Source organism: Phragmites australis, chromosome 4 (genome assembly GCF_958298935.1).
Source record: "Phragmites australis chromosome 4, lpPhrAust1.1, whole genome shotgun sequence".
NCBI lineage: Eukaryota > Viridiplantae > Streptophyta > Magnoliopsida > Poales > Poaceae > Phragmites > Phragmites australis.
Window position 1 is genome coordinate 31,533,587 of NC_084924.1, and position 21,372 is coordinate 31,554,958.

At 45.9% G+C, this 21,372-nt stretch overlaps 3 protein-coding genes and 1 pseudogene across 6 annotated transcripts; 2 read left to right on the forward strand and 2 right to left on the reverse strand.

The window, feature by feature from the left end:
* Window positions 1–879: 879 nt before the first annotated feature.
* LOC133914325 (serine/threonine-protein phosphatase 7 long form homolog) lies at window positions 880–3,725 on the reverse strand. 2 transcript variants are annotated; one of them, XM_062357444.1, is made up of 7 exons: window positions 3,322–3,725; window positions 2,834–3,244; window positions 2,460–2,758; window positions 2,128–2,386; window positions 1,622–2,043; window positions 1,438–1,555; window positions 880–1,367 (listed from the first exon to the last, which is right to left on the reverse strand). In XM_062357444.1, the coding sequence occupies exons 2-5, from the start codon at window positions 2,858–2,860 to the stop codon at window positions 1,726–1,728; spliced, it is 903 nt and encodes a 300-aa protein (XP_062213428.1). In that variant the 5' UTR covers window positions 2,861–3,244; window positions 3,322–3,725; the 3' UTR covers window positions 880–1,367; window positions 1,438–1,555; window positions 1,622–1,725. The 2 variants fall into 2 exon arrangements, with proteins under 2 accessions (XP_062213428.1, XP_062213427.1); XM_062357443.1 differs by having other exon boundaries at window positions 1,438–2,043.
* Window positions 3,726–8,126: 4,401 nt separating this feature from the next.
* LOC133916110 (divinyl chlorophyllide a 8-vinyl-reductase, chloroplastic) lies at window positions 8,127–9,976 on the forward strand. Its single transcript, XM_062359625.1, has 2 exons — window positions 8,127–8,375; window positions 9,036–9,976. The coding sequence occupies exons 1-2, from the start codon at window positions 8,281–8,283 to the stop codon at window positions 9,967–9,969; spliced, it is 1,029 nt and encodes a 342-aa protein (XP_062215609.1). The 5' UTR covers window positions 8,127–8,280; the 3' UTR covers window positions 9,970–9,976.
* A 65-nt stretch (window positions 9,977–10,041) lies between these two features.
* On the reverse strand, window positions 10,042–13,166 carry LOC133916109 (zinc finger protein CONSTANS-LIKE 13-like). Of its 3 annotated transcripts, none has more exons than XR_009909454.1 (6): window positions 13,042–13,166; window positions 12,209–12,945; window positions 11,862–12,089; window positions 10,844–11,139; window positions 10,512–10,727; window positions 10,042–10,374 (listed from the first exon to the last, which is right to left on the reverse strand). XR_009909454.1 is itself a non-coding variant. In XM_062359623.1 (5 exons), the coding sequence occupies exons 1-5, from the start codon at window positions 13,091–13,093 to the stop codon at window positions 10,634–10,636; spliced, it is 1,407 nt and encodes a 468-aa protein (XP_062215607.1). In that variant the 5' UTR covers window positions 13,094–13,166; the 3' UTR covers window positions 10,420–10,633. The 3 variants fall into 3 exon arrangements, 1 of the variants encoding a protein (XP_062215607.1); XR_009909453.1 differs by having other exon boundaries at window positions 10,487–10,727; XM_062359623.1 differs by lacking the exon at window positions 10,042–10,374 and having other exon boundaries at window positions 10,420–10,727.
* Window positions 13,167–15,005: 1,839 nt separating this feature from the next.
* On the forward strand, window positions 15,006–16,860 carry LOC133914726 (probable nucleolar protein 5-2; annotated as a pseudogene).
* Window positions 16,861–21,372: the final 4,512 nt, after the last annotated feature.

Consider the following 21,372-nt stretch of genomic DNA (forward strand, 5'->3'; position numbering starts at 1 on the left):
TCGGAGGACATCGGGACCTGCCGCCTTAGCACGGCGGGCTCTCTCTCGCTTCCTTTCCCTCTCAGCCTCTCGAGCCTGAGCCACGGTACGATCGTGGGCCGCCTTCCTCATACGCTCTTCTTCCTCCCGCTTGAGGCGAAGCTCCTCTTGCTGTTGTTCGTACTCGCGACGTGCGTAGGCTTCCCTTCTCCACCTCATGTTCATGTCGACCCACAACTTCTGTGAGTCATTTTGCTCATTGTCGAGCCACTGAATAAAATCACAGAGCGGTGGAGGGGACTGAACAAATGGAACAAGATGAGCGGTTAGTAAAAGAGGGTGCGTAATCGGAAGAGATGAGGCGGATATCTGTTACCATACCGGTCGATAACCAATTGTTGCATGGCGAGACTTGTCATACTCGTAGTTGGCACACATGAAGAAATGCAGTCCATAGGTGTATGAGATGTCATGCGACTCGCGGAGCTTACAAAGGTCACCACAGAAGTACATTGGTGGTTCGAGACCTTCAGGTACGGTAGTCCCCCAATGTTTCTTTGGTGGGCTCGATGGAGCTGAGGAAGACATTGCACTTGAGAGATATGAGAAATGAGCGATGCTTCACCGTAAGGAGGTTCGGCTATTTATAGTTGGGGGAGGCAGGAGCATTGGATTCGCTCTTGAAGAAAGGAATGAGGGCATGGGCGTAGCTGCTAGGAGGAGCATCGGATTCCATCTTGAAGAATGGAAAAGTTTTGTCATTACCCATAGTCAGAGATTCCATGTTTATTGGTACCCGTGTTGTCACTGATTTGAAAAATCTGGGTAGTGTTGGCACATCTTGTTTAAAGCCTGCGGCAGGAGGCATGTGTTGTCAAGTCATGGTTAAAGTTTAGTGCTGTGGTCACTTCTTCATTGAACGTGTCTGAATATGAAATGCATTTACGAAATGCTAAGTCGACCATACAAAGTGAACGTGTCTTACTACATAGGAGTACATCACGAAGCGAATATGCATATGTTAGTTACATAAAATGTAAAATGCTACTCATGCCTCCCTCGTTGCCGTCGCCCGTGCGCCCCATCGTGGTCCCGATGCCGCTGGTTAACCCTCACGTGACCCCTGGAGTAGGTGAGGGGGTCGGGTGGGCCGACGTGTCTGGTAGGACTAGTAGAGACCACCGGTGTCGAGGGCTCGTCGTGCGTGGGCTGTGTCCGAAGCGGTGCACTGGAAACCTGGGACCGCTGAAGGACGTCGTAGTCAGGTGTGCCCCCGAAGAAGTCCCGGACGATGTCGTATGCGGTGTCGGGGCCAGCCTCATCCCCCTGACTAGGGTAGGAGGACTGTGAAGGCTCGGCATGCGTCCATGTGTACTGGCTAGAGGGGCCTGTGAACAAATAATCACGTTAGATACGAACAATATGGTTTTGAAAGTAGTAAAAAATGTATCATTGTACCTGCGTGGTACGACGGTGCAGCAGAAGAAGGTCACGCTGACGTGCTGTAGTACGTTGCGGGGGGGGGGGGTAGGGCGTGGGGCCGCCGAAGACGGACCGGCCTCGTCACCGAAGTAACCTGAGCACAGTTCTAACTTATTCTGCCGAAAGTATTAGAAAGTAGGAAGAAGAGTTCCCGGAGTACCTGACTGTGGACGCACAGGGCTCGATCTACGAGGCTGCGTCGAGACTTGTGCAGACGGACCTAATGAATGTTTAATAACAATAAGTAAAGGATATTGGTCAATATTATTCAAAAGTATAATTCGTACCATGTTGCTCGGACCCTCCAGGACGTGATAGAAGGGGTCGTGTGGGTGCCGAAGCAGAAGAACGTCGGTGCACGTCAGACGGCCGAGACGACTCGGCGTGTACACCACTTGTCTTGGGAGGCGGCCCTGCTACATCTGTGCTAGATCGGCAGGAGGTGAGCTTCAAGGCGCACGTCGTCTTGTCGAAAACCCGTCTAATGAAGCTCGCAACATCCGACGCACTTAGGTGATGCCCTTGCCGGACGCGTTCCATGGCAGCAGTTGCATCCCTATTTACGTCATAAATGATATCTGTCTGCGGAAACGAACAAAAGTGAACAATTGAAGTATATGGTTATGTTCATTCAATATGGAGTACGGACTTGAAAAAGTTACTTACTGCTAAAGCGGCGTCCTCGTCCCAATGCACCGGGTATGTCTCCGTTGTCGATGCGGCATGGGCCCGGACATCCTCAGGGGTGTACGTGACACGTGTCCGAGTACGTGGCACGTACCACCGTAGGTACTCCCTGAAGTTCCCCTCGGTGTGGGGACGCGCCTCATCAACGACGTCCTGTAGCGCTTGGGCCCATGTTGCCACGTAAGAGGCCAAGCGGTCCGCCCAGAGGTTGCCAGCTGGCTGGCCTTTCCGCGTGTACCTGCATTCATACCACGGCAAATGTAAGTGAAACTGAACTGAAGGTTGCTCAAACTATAACTTTGCAAGTGTACCTGTGGACTTGCAAGGGGACGGTACGGATGGGGACGACCGGGAATGCCTGGTGACGGCCAAACTGCCGCATGACGTGGTGCGGTGAGTACTCTTCGACGTAGATGTCGAAGACAAGGGGCGCCTTGGTGAGCCAGTACTCCTCGTCGCGGGTGCACAAGGGTGACAAACCCAACCCTGCCCATGTATGCACGGATCGAATGCTGTATGGCTCCCATACCACATCGTTGGGACGTAGCCTGTCGAACTGGGTACGAAAATGCTCGTACGCGCTGCGAGGCTGCTCGTGGGCCCAGTGTGGCTGAGTGACAAACATGAATACAAATATTCAGCGACTAGCATAGTACGAACGAAACTGTTAATATAAAATACATACCCGTCGACGACACCACAGCGAGGCCATTGTGGGCGCGTCCTCGTCCGTCTCGTCGTACCATTCCTCTGGGTACGGGGAGCGATCCACCACCGGCCTGCTTATGGCGAAATGCTCGTACGACCATAGCTGAAGAAGAAGTGGACACCCGGCGAAAGTGGCTAGAGCCTCCTTCTTCGTGCATGCGTCGCAGAGCGCCCGATACGTCGCAGCAAGAACAACGGATGCCCAGCTGAACTACGGTATGTCCTCCGCATCAGCGTCCGATATCGACCGGGCGTACGGCACAAGTGTCCTCGTAACCAGGTGGCCTTGGCCACTAGTGAACATCACCCATCCAAACAACCAAAGGAGTTAGGCCTCCAAATGTCTCGAGACCGCGTATGCGTTGGCGTGTGGGTGGGTGTACGCCGGCTGCAAAAATGACTGGTGTCAGAAAGGATCATTACGACATACTTTGTTAGTATTCTATAGGTTCCATGTTACCGTACCTGGAACTATAGGATCCACTTCTTCGTTGGCCCTCGTGCATCGGATAAGAACTCAGGCACGTAGGGGGGTGCGTCTGCGTTTCGCTGCACCGGCCCAAATCGCTGATGCATGTCGTTGATCCAGTCATCCTGCATATCGATGACCCCAACAGCAGCTCCCGCGCAAGGAAGGCCTAAGAGGTAGGACACGTCCTGCAGGGTCGGGGTCATCTCTCCGCACGGTAGGTGGAACGTATGTGTCTCCGGCCTCCAACGGTCGACCAGTGCTGTTATCAGCGACCGATCGAAGTAGAAATGACGGGCTGCAACCTCGGGGTTCTCCGTCGATCGGGCCTCGACCAACCGGCAAAGCGGTAGGAGTCCGGCCGCTGCCAACCTACAAGTATTGCAGTACATCAATAATATGTAACAACAGCAGTGATATGACAATTTTGTATCAATTTTTGTTAGTACCTGTGGGTCCATCGCTCGTCTACCGTCAGCAGCTCTCCGAGGCCTCGTGGCCGAAACACTCCTAGCTCCGTCTGGTGCTTAGCGGATAAGAAGTTGTGATGCTTCTTGTCCACGGCAGGGTCCAAAAGCTCCGGGGTCGAAGGGTGAGCCATATCTGCATTTGAAAGGCATGTACATTAATACATTGATAAATAAATACAACAACAATATACTTTCAATGCAAATTAACTATATGCAAAATTAACTATATGCGAAATTAACACATATTAAAATGGGACAAAACTAGCTGAATACACATGAAGCTCACCTAGACAACATGTGCATCACCGCCTGCAGTTTTGGGACAATATTTGTAAGTGTGACCTACTTCATTGCACTGACTGCATCGCTTGATCCTAGGGCCAGCCTCGGATTCATCCATATCGTTGCGAATCCGACAAGTTTGTCTTCGCCCCGGTGCGTTCTTCATCTTTCCCAAATCAGGCACATATATTCTTGCAGGCCCTGGGTTACTTGTATAAGTGTCAACAATGCCGTAACCATACAGCTCCTGGTTTCATGTGTTCAGTACTTGATCTTTCATGAAATATTGTGACACATATTGCCTTGGAAGCATATGGTGCTCCGCGCACGCAGCTATGACATGTGTACAAGGTTTGTGGAGTAATTGTGGCTTTTGACAACTACATATGCATGTCCCACTCCTTAGCACACACTCTTAAACATGCCGCTCACGTCTACCCCCCTCCGACCCTTATCCCGACACAGGACACTGAACCTGTGCTCTGCAGTGCCCTCTTGATTTGCGTGATGCATGTGGGCCTTCCTATTTGCCTTCTCCATGTACTCACACAGCATCCGGCCGTAAAGCATACGATTGTCCTCCATTACAACCTTAGCAGCTGCATACCGATCAATGAAGTACTTGCAGGTCCCATGCAAAATGCCTTCTACAATTCCAACTAGCGGTAGGGACCTCATTCCTCGCATGACCCAGTTATAAACCTCTTCAAGGTTTGTAGTCATTACTCCATACCTGGCACCACCACTGTCGTACAGCAAAGCCCATTTTTTATTCGGCTCATTGCGTATCCACTGTGAAAAGCTCCTAATAGATGAGCCCGATCTCCTTACAATCTGCGGAGTATCGGTTGGGAGAGAACCGAGAGCTATTGGTTCCTCACCGTTAGGTGCAACCTCCGCAGTTTGTTTAAGAGTCAGTTCATCAAGTCTTGCCCATAATGCGTTGAACTTACGTTGCTGGTTCTGACTGCACAACTTCTTGAAGAGTTTCATTAATTCTTTGTTTTTAAACTATCTGTAGAAGTTCGCACCCATATGGCGCATGCACCACCTACTTTTGAGATCTGGCCACTGTACTGGTACACCCCGTCGCACGCTACCGTGTTGCATATCCAGCAAAGCCTGCAACAATCCTGCATATCTATCATGAATGAGACACACATCTGGTCGGTCAAGAACAATTGCATGCTTCACCCGCTCTAGGAACCAATACCAGCTGTCCCCGTTCTCACTCTCCACGAACGCAAACCCTAGTGGCAGGACTTGGTTGTTACCGTCGACCCCTATTGCAGACAAAATCTACCCTTTGTACTTCCCAGTCAGGAATGTTTCATCTAGGCATATGATGGGTCGGCAATATCTAAATGCTTTGATAGTTACACCGAATGCAAAGAAAGCACGCTGCAACACTCTTTTTCCGCTGTACTCCACATCAATAGAGGGGTAATGCTTAATATCATAGTAGCTGCCTGGATTTCTTGCACAAATTGTGGCTAATTGACGAGGTAGATTGTGATACGAATCTTCATATGTACCGAACCTCATCTCAATAGCCTTTTGTTTCGCCCTCCATGCCTTCGCATAGTTTATTGAGTACTGGAACCTTTGCTCAATAGTACGGATTATTCATCGTGGCTCATACCTTAGGTTGTCCATAATCTCTCCGTACATAACATTTGCAATGAAAGCAGAAGACAGGTTCCGGTGGGCGAACTCTATTTCCTCAATGTGACAATTATGTTCCTTAACTATTGAGCATTGCCAGTAGTCTGCCCATTTCCCTCTGAATACGTGCACCCGCCAAGGGCACTGAAGAACCAAGCACTTCACATTATACTCTCTTTTACTTGATTTAACAACCTTGAATTGCCTACAAAGAGACAATTACCAGAATTTCACTGCATCAATAACTGCCTCTTTTGTAGGGTACATAGCACCCTGTGACACCTCATTCTCATGGTACTGCCACGGTGTCTGGTCAGCCTCGCTAACCACCAACTTCGAAAATTCTTGATCCCGCCACTCTGCAGGAACTGGAGCATTAGCCTCCTCATCAGACGAATCCCCATCGGCAAGGCCTTCCTCCAACTCTTCATCCTCCAAATCCGTATCTTCAATGATGCTAGGGATGTGCTCCCCTTCATTAGCTACACCCATCGGCTGCAGCTCTGGAACATCACCATCCTCCTCCCTGGACCCTACATTAGCCGTCTCTGACTCAACTTCCACTGCCTCACTTGGTCCTACAACTGCTTCTACAGAGTTCACATCATTTTGATCTTTCAAGTACGCCTCAGCTAATAAAACAAGCGGCAGGCCACGTTCACAGCATATATCTACATACTGCCTCCAAGTTGATGTGGCTTCGATGGGAACAAGCTCACCAAAGTATCCTTGACTAGCACGGCTCAGAACACCTTTCAACTTCAGCTCATATTGATGCGGATCCAGTTGAAAAAACCGCATGAGCCATTTGCATACACCCACAATAGTCCTCTCATTAGCCTTACTAAGTCCCTTCATGACATGACGAAATCCAGAGAGATCTACACCGTTGGGACCGTACCTAATTTCACCCTCACCATAATATATCTGAAAAAATAATTTGTCTGCCATCCCTGGAAACACCCGCAAATATAACCCATGTTAAGACAACAAACTATATTTCTGATTATCGGATAAAATAGTTTTTAAATGGTACCCTTTGTTCGCAAATTATTATCAAATGTTGCCTCATACGCCCACAGGTACAAATAATATACTAAAAACTATATACTACAAATAACATACGGAAAATAATATACTAAAAATAATATTCTATATTTAACTGCTATCGTACCATTTTCTAACAAACAAAAATAAAAAGGGGAAAAAAATTACCTGAATTTTTTCTTCAAATCCACAGCACAAATGCAGTAGGGCTTCACCGACCTCCCTTCCTCCCCTCTCCTCTCCTCTCTACTTCCCTCTCTTCTTAAATTTCACTTTTTTCCGAATTTTATGAGGTTTTCCCTATTTTTTGGGCTACTTATAGCCGAGAGGGCGCAGGGGGCTGGTGCGGCGCGGCGGGGTGGGCGGAGCCCTCACCGCCCCCTGAGAGGGCGGTAAGGAGCTCTACCCGCCCCCTCAGGGGACGGTAAGCGCGTGGGCCGGGCGGGAAGGCCCTAGCCGCCCTCTGAGGGGGCGGTTAGGCCTACCGCCCTCTCAGGGGGCGGTTAGGACCCCTAACCGCCCTCTCAGAGGGCTGCGGGCGCCTAATTCTGTAAATATTTTCCCCGGTAATCTATTTATTTAAATTTTAACTAAAAAAATATATAAAAATAAAAAAAAACTCCTTCTAAGTTCGTCTGTTTCTGCTCGCAAAGATCAACTAATGTTGATGTAACCGTGGCCCAGTATCACATTCCCGGATTTCCACCACCACAAATGCTGCCCGACTCACCGCACTATCCTGACCGCCCCAATGGCAATCCTACCATGGGTTCGAGTACCGTGTTAGATGGGTATATGTATGCATATTCTCTTTTATTTATGGGCACAGCGGGTTGGGAAATATGAGCGGACGTAGAACTCTATATTTATCAAGCTAGATTACATATATATATATATATATATATATATATATATATATATATATATATATATATATTTATATCTATCGGACTAGGTTGAAATAGTATATACATGCAACTTAATATATTTTACAAATATATATTTGTATCTATCGGATTATATTAAAATAGTATATACGTGCAACTAAATATATTTTTTATTAAAATTATACATATAAGTCAAACTAAAATCACAACCAATCACAATTGCTCCCCCTCCCTCCGCCATTTTTCTTACTCTCGCTCAGATCCGCGCATGAGACCCATCGAGAGCCTCTCACTCGACCGGCTGCTCCACGCGTCGCTTGCTAGCCGACAGCATCGCGCGCGCGGCCGTCGTCCTCAACACCAAGCTCAGGCCGCTTGATATATATCAGGTCGTCCTCAACACCGGGCTCCGACTGGATCTTGGGGCTCGAGCCGCTTGATGGTCCTTAGGCCAGGGGATGAGCAGGCTGGGGCGCTGGGGCTAGAGCCCATGGTGGGCCGCCATTGTCGCCCCGCCGAGGCAGCCCCCTGGTTGTCGTCGATAGCTGCGGGTTCACGGTGGTGGGACGGGTTCACGACGAGGATGAGTTCCTGAGTTGGTGCCATGGTTGCGCTCCCGGCCTCCGAGACCACGGTCCTCATTGCAGGCGCCACGGGCTACATCGGCCGCTACGTCGTCCGCGAGCTCCTCCGCCGGGGGTGTTAGAATTAATCTTGATTCATGTATCTGCATCTTTGTTTTCGTTTTGCATGTAGATCGATCGTTAGGCTAGGCTGTCGAAGGCAGCCGTGCGGCTGTACGTGCGATGCGTACGAAGCTACCGGTTTCAGCTAGAGAGCGTGCATGGTGAGATGCCAACGGTCGTGCGAAGCAGGCGACATCGTGTGAAGCGGTTGCAGGAGAGTTGTGAAGCCAACGAGATACACGAGCTGCCGATGTTCAGTTAGCCGGGTCAATAGATTAGTCTAGTTAGTGCATGCATGTACGTGTAGAAAGGCATGAGGAACTCCAATCCAAGTCCAAGGTCACGAAGTGATTTCGTGCTAGGGAAGCATAGGTCCTGGAAGTTGGTTGTTGCATGTCTACATGCAAGTAGTGGATGCACAGGTGGGTGGCGTGAGTTTAGGATCGTGCGTTCCGTGAGCTCTGGATGTGTGGAGATTACGTATGTGCTCACTGTGTTTAAATATCTGTACTCGATCTTTTGTTCATTGTTGAATACGAGAAGTGAGGTACTAGTTGCATTGTGTCCAGCCTCTTTGCTATCTCCGGTCTCTTTAAGTGCGTGTATCCTGAGAGGCAAGAGTGTGTGCGTGTGTTTGTGATAAACATAAGGAGAGGGAGTGATTCTCCAACAGGGGGCACCGCGTGCTCGCCGTGGCCCGCCCCCGCAGCGGCATCCGCGGCCGCAACTCCCCCGAGGACGTCGTCTCCGACCTCGCGCCCGCGCGCGTCGTCTTTTCCGACGTCACCAACCCGGTCGGGCTCCTTGCGGACCTCTCCCCGCACGGGCCCATCCACGCCGCCGTTTGCTGCCTCGCCAGCCGCGGCGGCGGCGTGCAGGACTCGTGGCGCGTCGACTACGAGGCCACGTTGCACACGCTCCAGGCCGCGCGCGGGCTCGGCGCGGCCCACTTCGTGCTCCTCTCCGCCATCTGCGTCCAGAAGCCGCTCCTCGAGTTCCAGCGCGCCAAGCTCAAGTTTGAGGAGGTGCTCGCCGCCGAGGCAGCGGGGGACCCCGCGTTCACCTACAGCATCGTGCGCCCCACGGCGTTCTTCAAGAGCCTTGGCGGCCAGGTCGAGACCGTCAAGAACGGCCAGCCGTACGTTATGTTCGGCGACGGCAAGCTCTGCGCCTGCAAGCCCATCAGCGAGGAGGACCTTGCCGCGTTCATCGCCGATTGCATCTTCCACAAGGACAAGGCCAACAAGGTGCTGCCCATCGGCGGGCCGGGGAAGGCGCTCACGCCGCTGGAGCAGGGGGAGATGCTGTTCCGGCTGCTCGGACGCGAGCCCAAGTTCATCAAGGTGCCGATCCAGATCATGGATGGAGTCATCTGGGTGCTCGATGGATTGGCCAAGCTGTTCCCGGGGATGGAGGACGCCGCCGAGTTCGGCAAGATTGGAAGGTACTACGCGTCGGAGAGCATGCTGCTGCTGGACCCTGAGACCGGGGAGTACAGCAACGAGTTAACGCCAAGCTATGGCAAGGACACGCTCGAGCAGTTCTTTGAGAGGGTGATAAGGGAAGGGATGGCGGGGCAGGAGCTTGGCGAGCAGACTATGTTCTAGGGCCTTTTCCATTGCCGGTTTCCTGGGCAAGGAGCTTGTAAATTCCGGACCGAGATTATAGAGAGGCAGAGAGATGAGAATTTGACTTCTGATTATGCAAACACAATTCGCAATTCAATTGTACCATAGTATAATGCATTCTCTAATGTTAAAGAGAAGTAATTTTGCTATCTAAAGTCGTATACAAATCAAAGATGACTTCTTTTCTGCAGATACTATATGTTTTTTGTCCAGTATTTTGATCTTGAACTGTAAACACTGAAAGCTGAAATTCAGCCAGTGATAAATTATTCTTACGACTTCAAAATCAACTTTTAACCATTACCGCTGGAAATGGTTTATTCGTCAACAGATTCTACCATCCCATGTTAACATCTTTTCATTTTGATCCATGGCCTTCTTATGCTGTTCGTCATCAAAAGAAAGATTTCGCAGTAAGAGAAATACAGATTGCATCAAAACCATGCCAAAATAAACATAATGTAACCACATAGTGTAGCACATGGCGGCAACATACATTATTAGAAGTAGAGCTGTCTTACGAGCTATCAGCTGTGAAACTGGAGACAAACAAAACTCTGGCACATTTTTGTATTATCCACGCTTTCTCCTAATAAGCGTTCTCCTTCATGTCCAAGATGCATAATATATTGCAAATCAAGGCTTAGGTCTGATTCGCCTTTGCAAAACGCCCCTTGATCCTCAGCCTGCCATCAGCACGAACTTTGCGGGACTCATACCGGACCTGCTTGTCGAATCTGCAAGAGTCCATTGCAACACATTGATGTATGTGAGAAGATGTATAATTCCAAACTGATCCTTACCAAGAAAAATTCAGGAAAAAATATCATGCCATGCCACATCCATATATCACCTTCTTGTCTTCCTCTTCTCTTTGTAGCGTGAAATGACAGAGTCCCGGTCAGGGCAGGGAACAACATCAAAGCCACCCTTTTTGGGGAAAGCTTGCGTCGGCATGCCAATGCCAGGATTTGCCTGGTGGTTATCATCCATACTGCTACCATTGCTCATGCTGGGGCAAATTTCCGACATCGGAACAAATGATGATAGGCATGCTTCAGCTGAGCTGACTGGAGCCTGCTCATATGTGATCTCGACCTTGCATGCATCATTTTGGGCATGGTAATCACTGTTGTTCCAGCTGCTATTCTGCCAGACAGAAAAACCTGGATGTTAATCAGTTACTAACTAATCAAGCACTGAGTGCAAAGACGAGCAATGAAAACTATTGCTGATGTAGTTTATGATTTCCAGAGCTCTTAGCTATTACACCACATAATTTTACCTAGTCTGCTTTTTCATGACCAAGATCTACTACCAGATGGAGCAGTACACTACGTACTTCATTAACAAGAAATGGCCTGGAAACGAATACCGGCGAGATCAAATTGTTGTTTAGGTTCAGTAACTTTGCTATGGATCAGCAGGTATAAAAGGAATCTTCTGCTGGTATAGCAGAAAAGAAAAGGAGACCAATATAACCATATAATTAGCAATGGAATTCTTGTCCTGGTTATCAAAGTCGAATTTGAGATATTCTTGACTACAGTATCTTCCTTCCTACTCCAATAGAAGTTGTCTGTTTAGTTGTTGACACTTGGCACTTCAGAATATATCCCTCACTAAGATAGCCATGACTTCATGGAAAAGTGTATTTTAAGAAGGATATGATGCAGGATATTTATGGTTTCTGCTGTTCAAATGGAAATGCTTCAGGCACTATCTGTGGTTGAAGTACAAGTTTCAGGTTAAGGCTGTTGCTCAATTTCTTGGTTGATGAACAATTGCAGTGAAAATTCCTGAGTACATCCATAATTTGTAAATAACAGGAACAATTAGTCAGCGCAGAGATTGAAGTCCGTGGATCAAACCTCATAACCAGGGGTGGGCATGGTTGCAACCTCATGGCTGTTCTCTGTTCCAAAACTGCCATGTCCAGTGACATACTGTGGTGGTGCCCATGAAGCGAACTGATCACCAGCTTGCTCTGCCTCCTCATGACCTGCTGCTCGCTGCATACCGCCGTCTGACTCTGCGAGCTCGCCGAGCTGCCGGAGGATCTCCTCATTCATCTTCCCATCCGGCGAGATGCTCCGGTTCTTGTGTAGCAGGTAAACAGCGAAGAGTTAGATCAGGTAAGTCAAGGGAAAAGGTAGAAAAAGGTGAAATTTATCGGACAGAGTGCAGTAAAAGCCACTGCTGCAAGCCTGCTTGCTACCTTGGGGGAGCACGGGGTAAGGAGAGGCTGGAAGCCATGGCAGGGGGTGGTTGGCACGATAAGGTCCTCCAAGCTCAGCACCTGCGGCTCCTCCCAGATGTCCCACCACCCGTCGCCGTCGGCGGGCGGCTTCTCGAAGAGGGGCGCCCCGAGGAGCGCCGCGAGCTCGTTCGCCGGTGGGCACCCTGTGTAGGCCTGCACCGCGCAGCGGTCGTGGAGCGGCGGGTCCCCGCCGTCCCGGTGCCTCTCGAAGTCACAGTCGGAGCAGAGGAACAATCCCGCAGCCGCGGAGGCGGTGGAGGCGCGGCGGAAGATGCTCCCTGTGGCGCGGCAGTCGGCGCAGAGCGGTGCGCGGGCGTGGCGGGATAAGACGCCGTTGGCGCCATGCACGTGGCGGTCGCACGGCAGGCAGAGCCTGGCGGCATCGGCGCGGCAGTAGACCGCCGCCGCCGCGCCGCCGCAGTAGTCGCAGCTTGCCTCCATGCCGGCTCCTTCGCCGGTCTCTGCCTCGTCGGGAGCTGCTTTCTTGGGCTCCTCCTCCCCTGGCCGCCGCTCCGGACTCATCATGTGCTTCCGCTGGTGGTCTTCACCCATCCCGTTGGACTCGCGAAGAGAAGCTCCAGTCACTGGATTGGGGGACTGAGCAAGAGGATGAGACGCGCGCAGAGACGGGCTGTGCTCCGCTTCCCTCTGCTCCGACCGGCTTGCTTGGGGGATAAGGAGGAGGGGAGACTGGACTGGAGAAAGCCGAACGTGAGAGGAGTAAATGCGGAAAGGGATATATGATTTGGAAGGGAGGCGCGTCGACGAGGACGGGAGGACGAGAGACCGACCTGCGCTGTGCACTCCTTTGCCCGTGCATTGCTTGTCTTCTTGGCGACTCATCGGCGACAGGTGTCCCGTGATCTGGTCAGTTCCCTTGTCACCGCATCATCGGCTGTGCGCGACTGTGCACACCACCGTCTTCCTCGAGATGATCGGGAGAGGAGCGATGCCGGTAACGGCGTGCGGTCCCTTTCGGAGTTGCCGGGGCGGAGTGGCGGAGAGGACAAAAGGCGCGGAGCAGCACCTTCGCCACGGTTCGACAGAGGTGCACCTGTCTGGCGGTGGCGGGAATATCTGGGTGGGACATGCTGCAGTTGCTGGGATGGGACGGCTCGGGACAAGACGGACCGGAGCTGGGGCGAGGTGACGTCAGCAGTGACGCTTCTTTCCCATGGGCCAAGGCCCAGCTCAACGAACGATGCCGCACAGAGTTTTTTTGTATTTTTATATTTTTTAACATAAAATATTATTTAAATATACCCCGGATAAAAGATTTAAAAAATAGACGACTACCGCCCTCTCATGAAGCGGTTACGGCGGTAAGCAGTTGGCCTGCAGCTTACCGCCCTCTCTAAGAGGTGGTAAGTCCTCGTGCATGAACAGTACTTTGAATTTTAATTTTTCTTCTACCTTATCTGTTTAAAATAGTGATATTTTGTTGTTATAAAAATCATAAAAAATTTTGTACGTGTTCCATAATCCATGTGCAACCTATTTTAATTGAATTTACACAAAAATCATGTGTAGAATTTAAACTAAAATTTTTCAAAAAATGCTACTTTTATAACTTCTAATAATTGTTAGTGCCTCAAATAAATTTCTAAAAATCTGGTAAAATCCACTAATATTCTTCTTATGTGATATGATAATTTTTAAAATTATTTTCAGCACTAGGTTTATATATGTTTGAATTCAAATTAAGTTAAAAGAAGAATATCATATGAAATTATAAAAATACATATAAATGGTGCATTACAAAGGAACTTACTTTTTTACCACATAATATAGGGCTGAAAATAATTTTAGAAATTATCACATCACATAAGAAGAATATTAGTGAATTTTACCAGATTTTTAGAAATTTATTTGAGGCACTAACAATTGTTAAAAGTTATAAAAATAGACTTTTTTGATAATTTTAGTTTAAATTTTACACATGATTTTTGGGTAAATTCAATTAAAATGGGTTACACATAGATTATGGAACACGTAAAAAAAAATTTTAGAATTTTTTATAGTAACAAAACATCACTATTTTGAACAAATAAGATAATAGAGAAATTAAAATTCAGAGTACTGTTTACCGCGGGTACTGTAAGCCTACCCGCGCTACGAGAGACGGTAAGCTGTGGATCGACCGCTTATCATCTTCTCAGGAGCGGTAAGCGTCTAACCATCCTATGAGAGAATGGTAGGTGTTTATTTTTGTAAATCTTTTTATCGAGATACATTTAAATAAATTTTTATATTAAAAAATATAAAAATAAAAAAGCTCTGCCGCACAACCGTTCTACCACTGCCCGTACAGTTGATTCGACCTACCTGTGGCCCAGAACCTGCGGTTTACCGTGACATTATTTATCGTTCACGTCGTCCTACGTGATCCAGATGACAATCCTCCCCTCTCTCTCTCTCTCTCTCTCTGATTTTTTTAATAATAAATATTATTTTTATTAGAAAATTAAAAAAATAGTAATTAAATTTATAAAATTGTAAGAATAAATATATGTCAGCGGAGTGACAATATACCCCTAGTCGATACTTTGCATACCGGCTCCCTTCGTGAAAGTGGGGCTCAAGGACTTGTCAATATTCTGAATACCGACAGAGCATGAGCTCACTGAGGAGACCTATTGGCACACGGAGTGCCGATAAGTGTCAGCACATAGAATGCCGAACGCTCGTTGTTTGACCTACTAAGAGTAGCGACACACGTAGAGGAGAGAGAGGGCGGCGGCACATAGAGTAGAGGATGTGGCGGGGTGCAGAGGCGAGCAAGCGGCGGCTGGCGAGGCACAAAGGAAGAACCGGCGACACTGTACAATCACAGATAATTTTTCTCTTTTTCTTTATATTTAGATTAGAATAGGAAAAGTAGTAGGTAGTATAAAAAAAATATAGGTAGATTTTAGATAAATTCGGTAGAATAAAATTAGGTTAGAGATCTAGTTTTGTAGGATAATAGATAGAAAATTTAGAGTAGGATTTGTGCAGTATATTTAGAATTGGATATTTAGAGTGTTTAGAAATGTTATTGTAAGGTTTTCGTGGTATATTTTGATCAGGACAGTCAAGAGTGTTTAGAATTTTTAGACTAGGATTTATATGGTATAAATAGAAAATTTAGACTAGGATTTCCGCGGTATAAATAGAAAATTTAGAGTGGGAAATAGTTTAAGTCTATTATTTAGGAAATTTTGGTATATGTCAAATATGATTTTTTGATTAGATTTGAGGCATATTTAGAATAGAAATTCGATACATTTAGGTTATTTATTTAAAATAGTTGGCAGAAATTTCGTAGTCTTTGATAAAATATTTTTTAGGTATATTATTAATTAGGTTCAGCATATTATTCACGTATATGTTTGGTTAGATTTGGTATTTTAGGTTTGGTTAGATTAGGTAATGTAGATACAAAATTTAGGATTAGAGAAATTTACATAGAAACATAGGAATAGAGGAAGAAGTATAGAAAAATGAGGGACATAGAAATTAGAGTAGGAATGTAGAAGAAATGCAATAGGTACCGTGCAACCTTAATTGGTAAGGCAGCTCCAAGGCACAAGGGGAAGATCTCTCGCTTTCTTGCTGCAAAAACTGCTCTTGCCATCCGGTATGATGCCCTTGCTGATGGTGAGGACAACTCCATTGGCCTTGAGAGTAAAATCAAGGTATCTACATTGCGGAAACAATTTTGCATTTCGTAATATGTATGATAGATTGGTTTGTGACAATGTTACGCTTGAACAGCTTGAGACGCGGCTTCAAGTTCTTGAGCGTAAAGAACTAGGGAAATCTGCAGGTTCCACAAAGGGAAAGCCCAAGATAGAAATGTATGAAAAGGACCGGAAAAAGGGTGCTGGTGCTTTAATAACTCGTGCTAAGGTAAGCAGCGCCATGACATCCTGTTTCCCTTGAAAAATATTCTTAGAAATATTTCCAGTAATGAACGTCTGGGGCCAATAACGGAGCTGTTCACTCTTCAGTCTTCACTGTCAATTTGGCCAACACTTCAAGAAAAATATTTTCCCGAACTGTCGACTGTATTAGTACTGGATTGTTTTATCTAGTTAGCGTAAAAAAGTCCCATGGGTTTTGCTTGAAGTATCCTTTAGCGAACACCCTTTTTGCTCTGGTTGGTTCCTTTTTCTTTTTGAAGCTCTAAAAATACTGCACTCATGGAACTCATTTTAACTTGATGTTTTACTTTCGTTTTAGACATACAATCCCGCAGCTGATGTGGTACTTCGACAATCCACTGAAGAAACATCTAAGAAGTCAGAATTGGCTTCAAAGAAGAGAAAACACATGAAACGCAGACTGCACTGTCAACAGAGCCTGTCGAGGAAGCAATCCAAGAGGATGGTGACCAGGAGGATAGGAAGAAAAAGAAGTCCAAGGAAATCGAGGAGACTCCTGCAGTCGATGCTCATGGTGACAAGAAAAATAAAAAGAAGGGCGTGGAGCCTGCTGTGGCCACTGCAGAAGGTGAGAAGAAGAAAAGGAAGAAATCTGATGTGGATAGTGAGGATGTCGCCATGTAAACCGAAGAGTCCAGTAAGAAAGATAAAAAGAAAAAGAAGAAAAAGCATATTGATGAATGAGGCCTTCACTGGAGGAGAAGGGAAAGCCAAGATATTATCTTTGGTTGGGACTCGCTGTTCTGTAAAATAGAATATTACCGGCTATTCCATGTGGGTTTAGCCTTATGATAGTTTACCATGTTGAGATTAGTTTTTGGTTTTGCCTTAAAAAAAATCGTAAAAATAGGTCCCACTATAAAAAAAAAAAGATTAGTTTTTGGACCGGGCTTGTATTCATACTTGCTCTATCTGGACGATTGATGACACTAAATTTTCTTGTTCCAATCTCATAAAATAGAATGATTGTTCATCCTATGTGAACTGAGGTTGGTTTCTTTGGCAGCTGAGTTCTCTTTCACGCATATAATGCTCAACGCTGATATTTTCTTTACATTTTGTGCTGAACTATAGTATTTTGCAGTTGCACACCCCTTGAGATCTTAAAGTGTTGCGATTTTACGTTCTTTGAGATTCCTGGAACGGTATAGTTCTGGTTATCGTCAGACAGCTTTGAGGCTGCTGCTTCTTGACAGTAACTCGCAACGCGCGGTCGCATCAAAGATAACCAGCCTACCATGCGTTACAATCCACCTGTTGGCCGCTTGCTCCGCGAGTTTAATTATCGATAAAAGTACGCAGATCTGAAGACATTTTTTAAGAAGAAACTAAATGAGCAATTAGCATTGCTAGTTATCATAATCATCTCCCAAATCAATAAAAATGCCTTCCCCGAACACCGCCGTGCCGCTCGATCCGGCGATTTCAATATGGTACGACGCTCTACTCGCTCTGCGGCGTCCACGTTTCCGGGCTGTGGCCGCACTTGTATGGTCAGAAGCTCGGGATACCGCAACCTAATCCAAAGTTCGAAACTGGCGTGTCGTCTCGTCCCTGGTCAGAAGCTCGGGATACCGCAACATAATCCAAGTTCGAAACTGGCGTGTCGTCTCGTCCCTGGTGTTGCAATGACGCGTTTGGTTCACGGGACTAGCAGTGGATGGGATCATCCCGTCCTATTTTTTTTTAGTGGCCAGCTGTTTGGTTGGTGGATTAGGTGAATAGTACCAGCCGAATATTTGTCGATATGCCCGATTCGGAAAAATGATCTGGACAAGCCGAAAATGTTTTCGGCCCTATGTTATTAACTGAAAAAATAAGTTTATTTATAATGCTCAATTTCTAAGGCTCGCGTGTGTGCTCTAAGGCATCAAACACGTGGCCAGCTCTATCTGTAGGCAAACAAACACGCTATTAGTTGAAAAAGATTAATCTTTTCGTATACCCACGAACTCTATTAGCTGCTGACGATTGATAAAATGGATTATGTGAATATTTGTATAAAGTAGGGATATCTACTGCCTCAATGCACAATCATCATAACCAACTCAGATCATCCAATTTATCCAACCAAACAAAAACTGCCTCACCCTATCCACTCTAATCCAAATTAAACAGAACACTAGCTCATCCTATCTAACTAATCAAACAAAAAATTAAATCATTCCATCCAAAAAATATGAATAATCATATCTTCTCCAAACCCATACTCCAACTAAACACACCCGATGCTAACTCTGAGCTTGTTCCCGTCCAAATACTAGTGGCGCAATGGTAGTCTGATCCTAATCGCTAAATGTTCGTGAATTATTGGTAGTCTGGTCGTGATTGGGGTGTCCGTGTGGTTTAATCGAATTAATTGGCTGGGTGCGGATGAGGGGATGGAAATATGGCATTCTTACCTTGTGTTTTGTTCGGATGATGCGTGATTTAACATGAATCGGAAGAATCCACCGACCTGGCTTGTTCCGGCACAATTGTGCACTTACATTCACCTATTGTTCGTAGTGATTTCCCCGTCAGAAGGTTAGACTTTAGTAACAGGGTGCTTCTGATTTCCCCGTCAGACTGAGATTTGGAAAGCAAAGATGAGTTGCAACTTAGGCTTTGGGAGATAATTATGTTAACTAACAATGCTAATTGCTCATTTAGTTTCTTCTTAAAAATGTCTTCAGATCTGCGTATTTTTATCGATGTCATCATTAAACTCTGAATTTGGTATTGCCGTCTGATGGTTGTGCTAAACATTCTCTGATACCAACAGGCTACTCCCTTGGTCGCTGGATTATCAGTGCCTGCTGCTGCATTGGGTAGCATATTCATGCGTCGAACTAAACCCGATCATTGAGGAGCATTTGGCGGGTTCCTCCATTACTTACCTTTTGTAATTGAGTTGTGAAGAAATCCATCTCCGTACTCCCGGACCACCGGACCGGTTGAAAAGTCCAAGCCTTTTTGGGTGCAGCAGATGGTCCAAAAGGCTCCATGCACAGTCGCTGTCCGCAGGAAAGCGAGATCTGATGACAGCAACAGAATAACAATCAAATGCTCGTGGTCAAAGCAATGACCTGGCCGCCGTGGGACTTGGCAAGCATATTTGATATTTTCGGAGTATTTACTCCTATATACATATATATATATATATATATATCTTATAAAAAATATTTTATGTGATAAATAGTATCTATAAAGTGCATAGGAGCATATAAGATCATTTAAGTGGTGTGTATATTTTTTTAAGTAGATTGCATATTTTTTTATATTACATTTTATATACAAATATAAATGTATTATTAAAATCTATTAAAATTGATGGACCATTTTTCAAATTCTTCATGTAGTTCATATTGGAGTATCTTAGAATGAATGTATAAGTATACTTATAGTGATAAAAGAGTACATCTAGTTTATTTATATTGTATATCAGAATAGAGAGTATGTACTTCAAAGAGTACAGACTTATTTATATATATATATATATAAATATATATATTAATATTTTTAAGAATACATGGCCGTCTGAAAAAAGTATATGTGTAGTCTATCGTCGCCCGTTTAATGAGCGAGAATGTGAGCTCCGATGCTCAGTGTATTAAATAACTGGAGAGAGGAAGTTCTCGCGTGTTCAGTGGGCAAGAACTTAATCTCGCCCGCAGAACGAGCAAGACTTTCATCTCGCCCAGTGAATGGGCGATATGACAATTATTTTTTTCGGCCGCTCATTATAATTGTTTTTTTAATATAATTATTGTATATAGTAATTTGAAAAATATCGCATATTTATTCGACGGAAAATGCAAGTTATGCAAATAGTTGTCCAAACGGCATTATGAAGTGGTTCGTTCTGTCCTTAATTTTGGTTCAATGTCATTTTATCGACATTTCTCTATTTAATTGATGTAAAAATGTGTGAATTAATTTTTTTAGTGAAGTAACTATAGGAGGATGCAAAATATAATTTTTCAAGCAATAGTAGTTGTGAAGCATAATTATCGTAAAACCCGGATTGAGGTTACATAAGCTGATGAACATTACATAGGACGTAGGGTTTTCCTTCATAGCGTGAAAGGACCTTAACTATATAGAGATTGCGACAACAAACACTGGCATGTATGTTACGTATAAAGACTAATCTAATAGTGTGACGCTACTGAACCTAAAATATCTTAGGGATTGAAAATAGGTCGGGTTACAATAGATGCTCAATACTGAGTGCACCTAGGATATTTGTCCTTTTGCAAGGCATCAGGGGCCAGCACCTTAGCACGACAGGCCCTCTCACGCTTCCTTCCCCTCTCTGCTTCATGTGCCTTAGTCGCGACACACTCATTCGTTGCGTTCTTCATGCACTCGTCCTCCTGATGTTTAAATCGTAGTTCCTCCTATTGTTGTTCGTAAGCTTGCCTCCTTCACCGCATGCTCATGTCGACCCACCACTTTTGGTCCTCAGTTTGCTTCATGTCTTCATCCCATGAAGTCACAGATAGGTAAAGAAGACTGAAGAAATGAAAAAAGAGAGGAGATTAGTAAGACAGTGCATGAAATCGTATGGAAAGTGTCACAGGAGTGATCTATGTCGCTATACCGGTAGGTACTCGTACGGTCTATGTCGATGCGGGTCATACCGGTAGTTAGCACAAATGAAGAAGTGTTTGTCATAGGTGTATGAGATGTTCTGGGACTCGCGAAGCCTACAATATTTGCCACAAAAGTACATCGGTGGTTTGACCCCTGAAGGATAAAAATCCTCCAATATTTCTTGGGTGGGTTTGGTGATGTTGAGGAAGACATTGCAGTTGAGAGAGAGCTAAGAAATAAGTGGTCTATCCATGTTTGAGGGTGTGGTTATTTATGGTGGCTGGGAGCTGGTGCATGGACTGAGTGTATCAGCATGGTTGGGAGCTGGAGCATGAAATTTCCTGTGAAAGCTGGAAAAGTTATGGCATTATATTTGGCAGAGATTCTCTGTGAAAGTTGTTGTTTGGTGCGGTCATTTCATTCTGCAAAAGTTCAGAAATGAGTTATTGTTGCCTCTCGCTGGAAGGGTGGTTCAACTAGTGCGGACCATTGAGTTTATTACCGCTAATGTATTCCACGTAAGGCATTCATGTGCCATATTCTATGTATATCGTACCATCGTTGTTGCAGTTTATGAGGGTGTTGTCAATTCAATATGACTAGAAGCAATGTATCTCG

Coding starts and splice junctions, on each gene's coding strand:
- LOC133914325 (XM_062357444.1), bottom strand. CDS start 2,860: ATGGCCTCGCTGTGGTGTCGTCGACGG. Junction 2,759..2,833: donor CGCTGTGGTGTCGTCGACGG/GTATGTATTTTA, acceptor TTTGTCACTCAG/CCACACTGGGCCCACGAGCA. Junction 2,387..2,459: donor GTCCCCTTGCAAGTCCACAG/GTACACTTGCAA, acceptor GTATGAATGCAG/GTACACGCGGAAAGGCCAGC.
- LOC133916110 (XM_062359625.1), top strand. CDS start 8,281: ATGGTTGCGCTCCCGGCCTCCGAGACCACGGTCCTCATTGCAGGCGCC. Junction 8,376..9,035: donor CGCGAGCTCCTCCGCCGGGG/GTGTTAGAATTA, acceptor ATTCTCCAACAG/GGGGCACCGCGTGCTCGCCG.
- LOC133916109 (XM_062359623.1), bottom strand. CDS start 13,093: ATGAGTCGCCAAGAAGACAAGCAATGCACGGGCAAAGGAGTGCACAGC. Junction 12,090..12,208: donor TTACCCCGTGCTCCCCCAAG/GTAGCAAGCAGG, acceptor CTGCTACACAAG/AACCGGAGCATCTCGCCGGA. Junction 11,140..11,861: donor TGCCCACCCCTGGTTATGAG/GTTTGATCCACG, acceptor TCTGTCTGGCAG/AATAGCAGCTGGAACAACAG.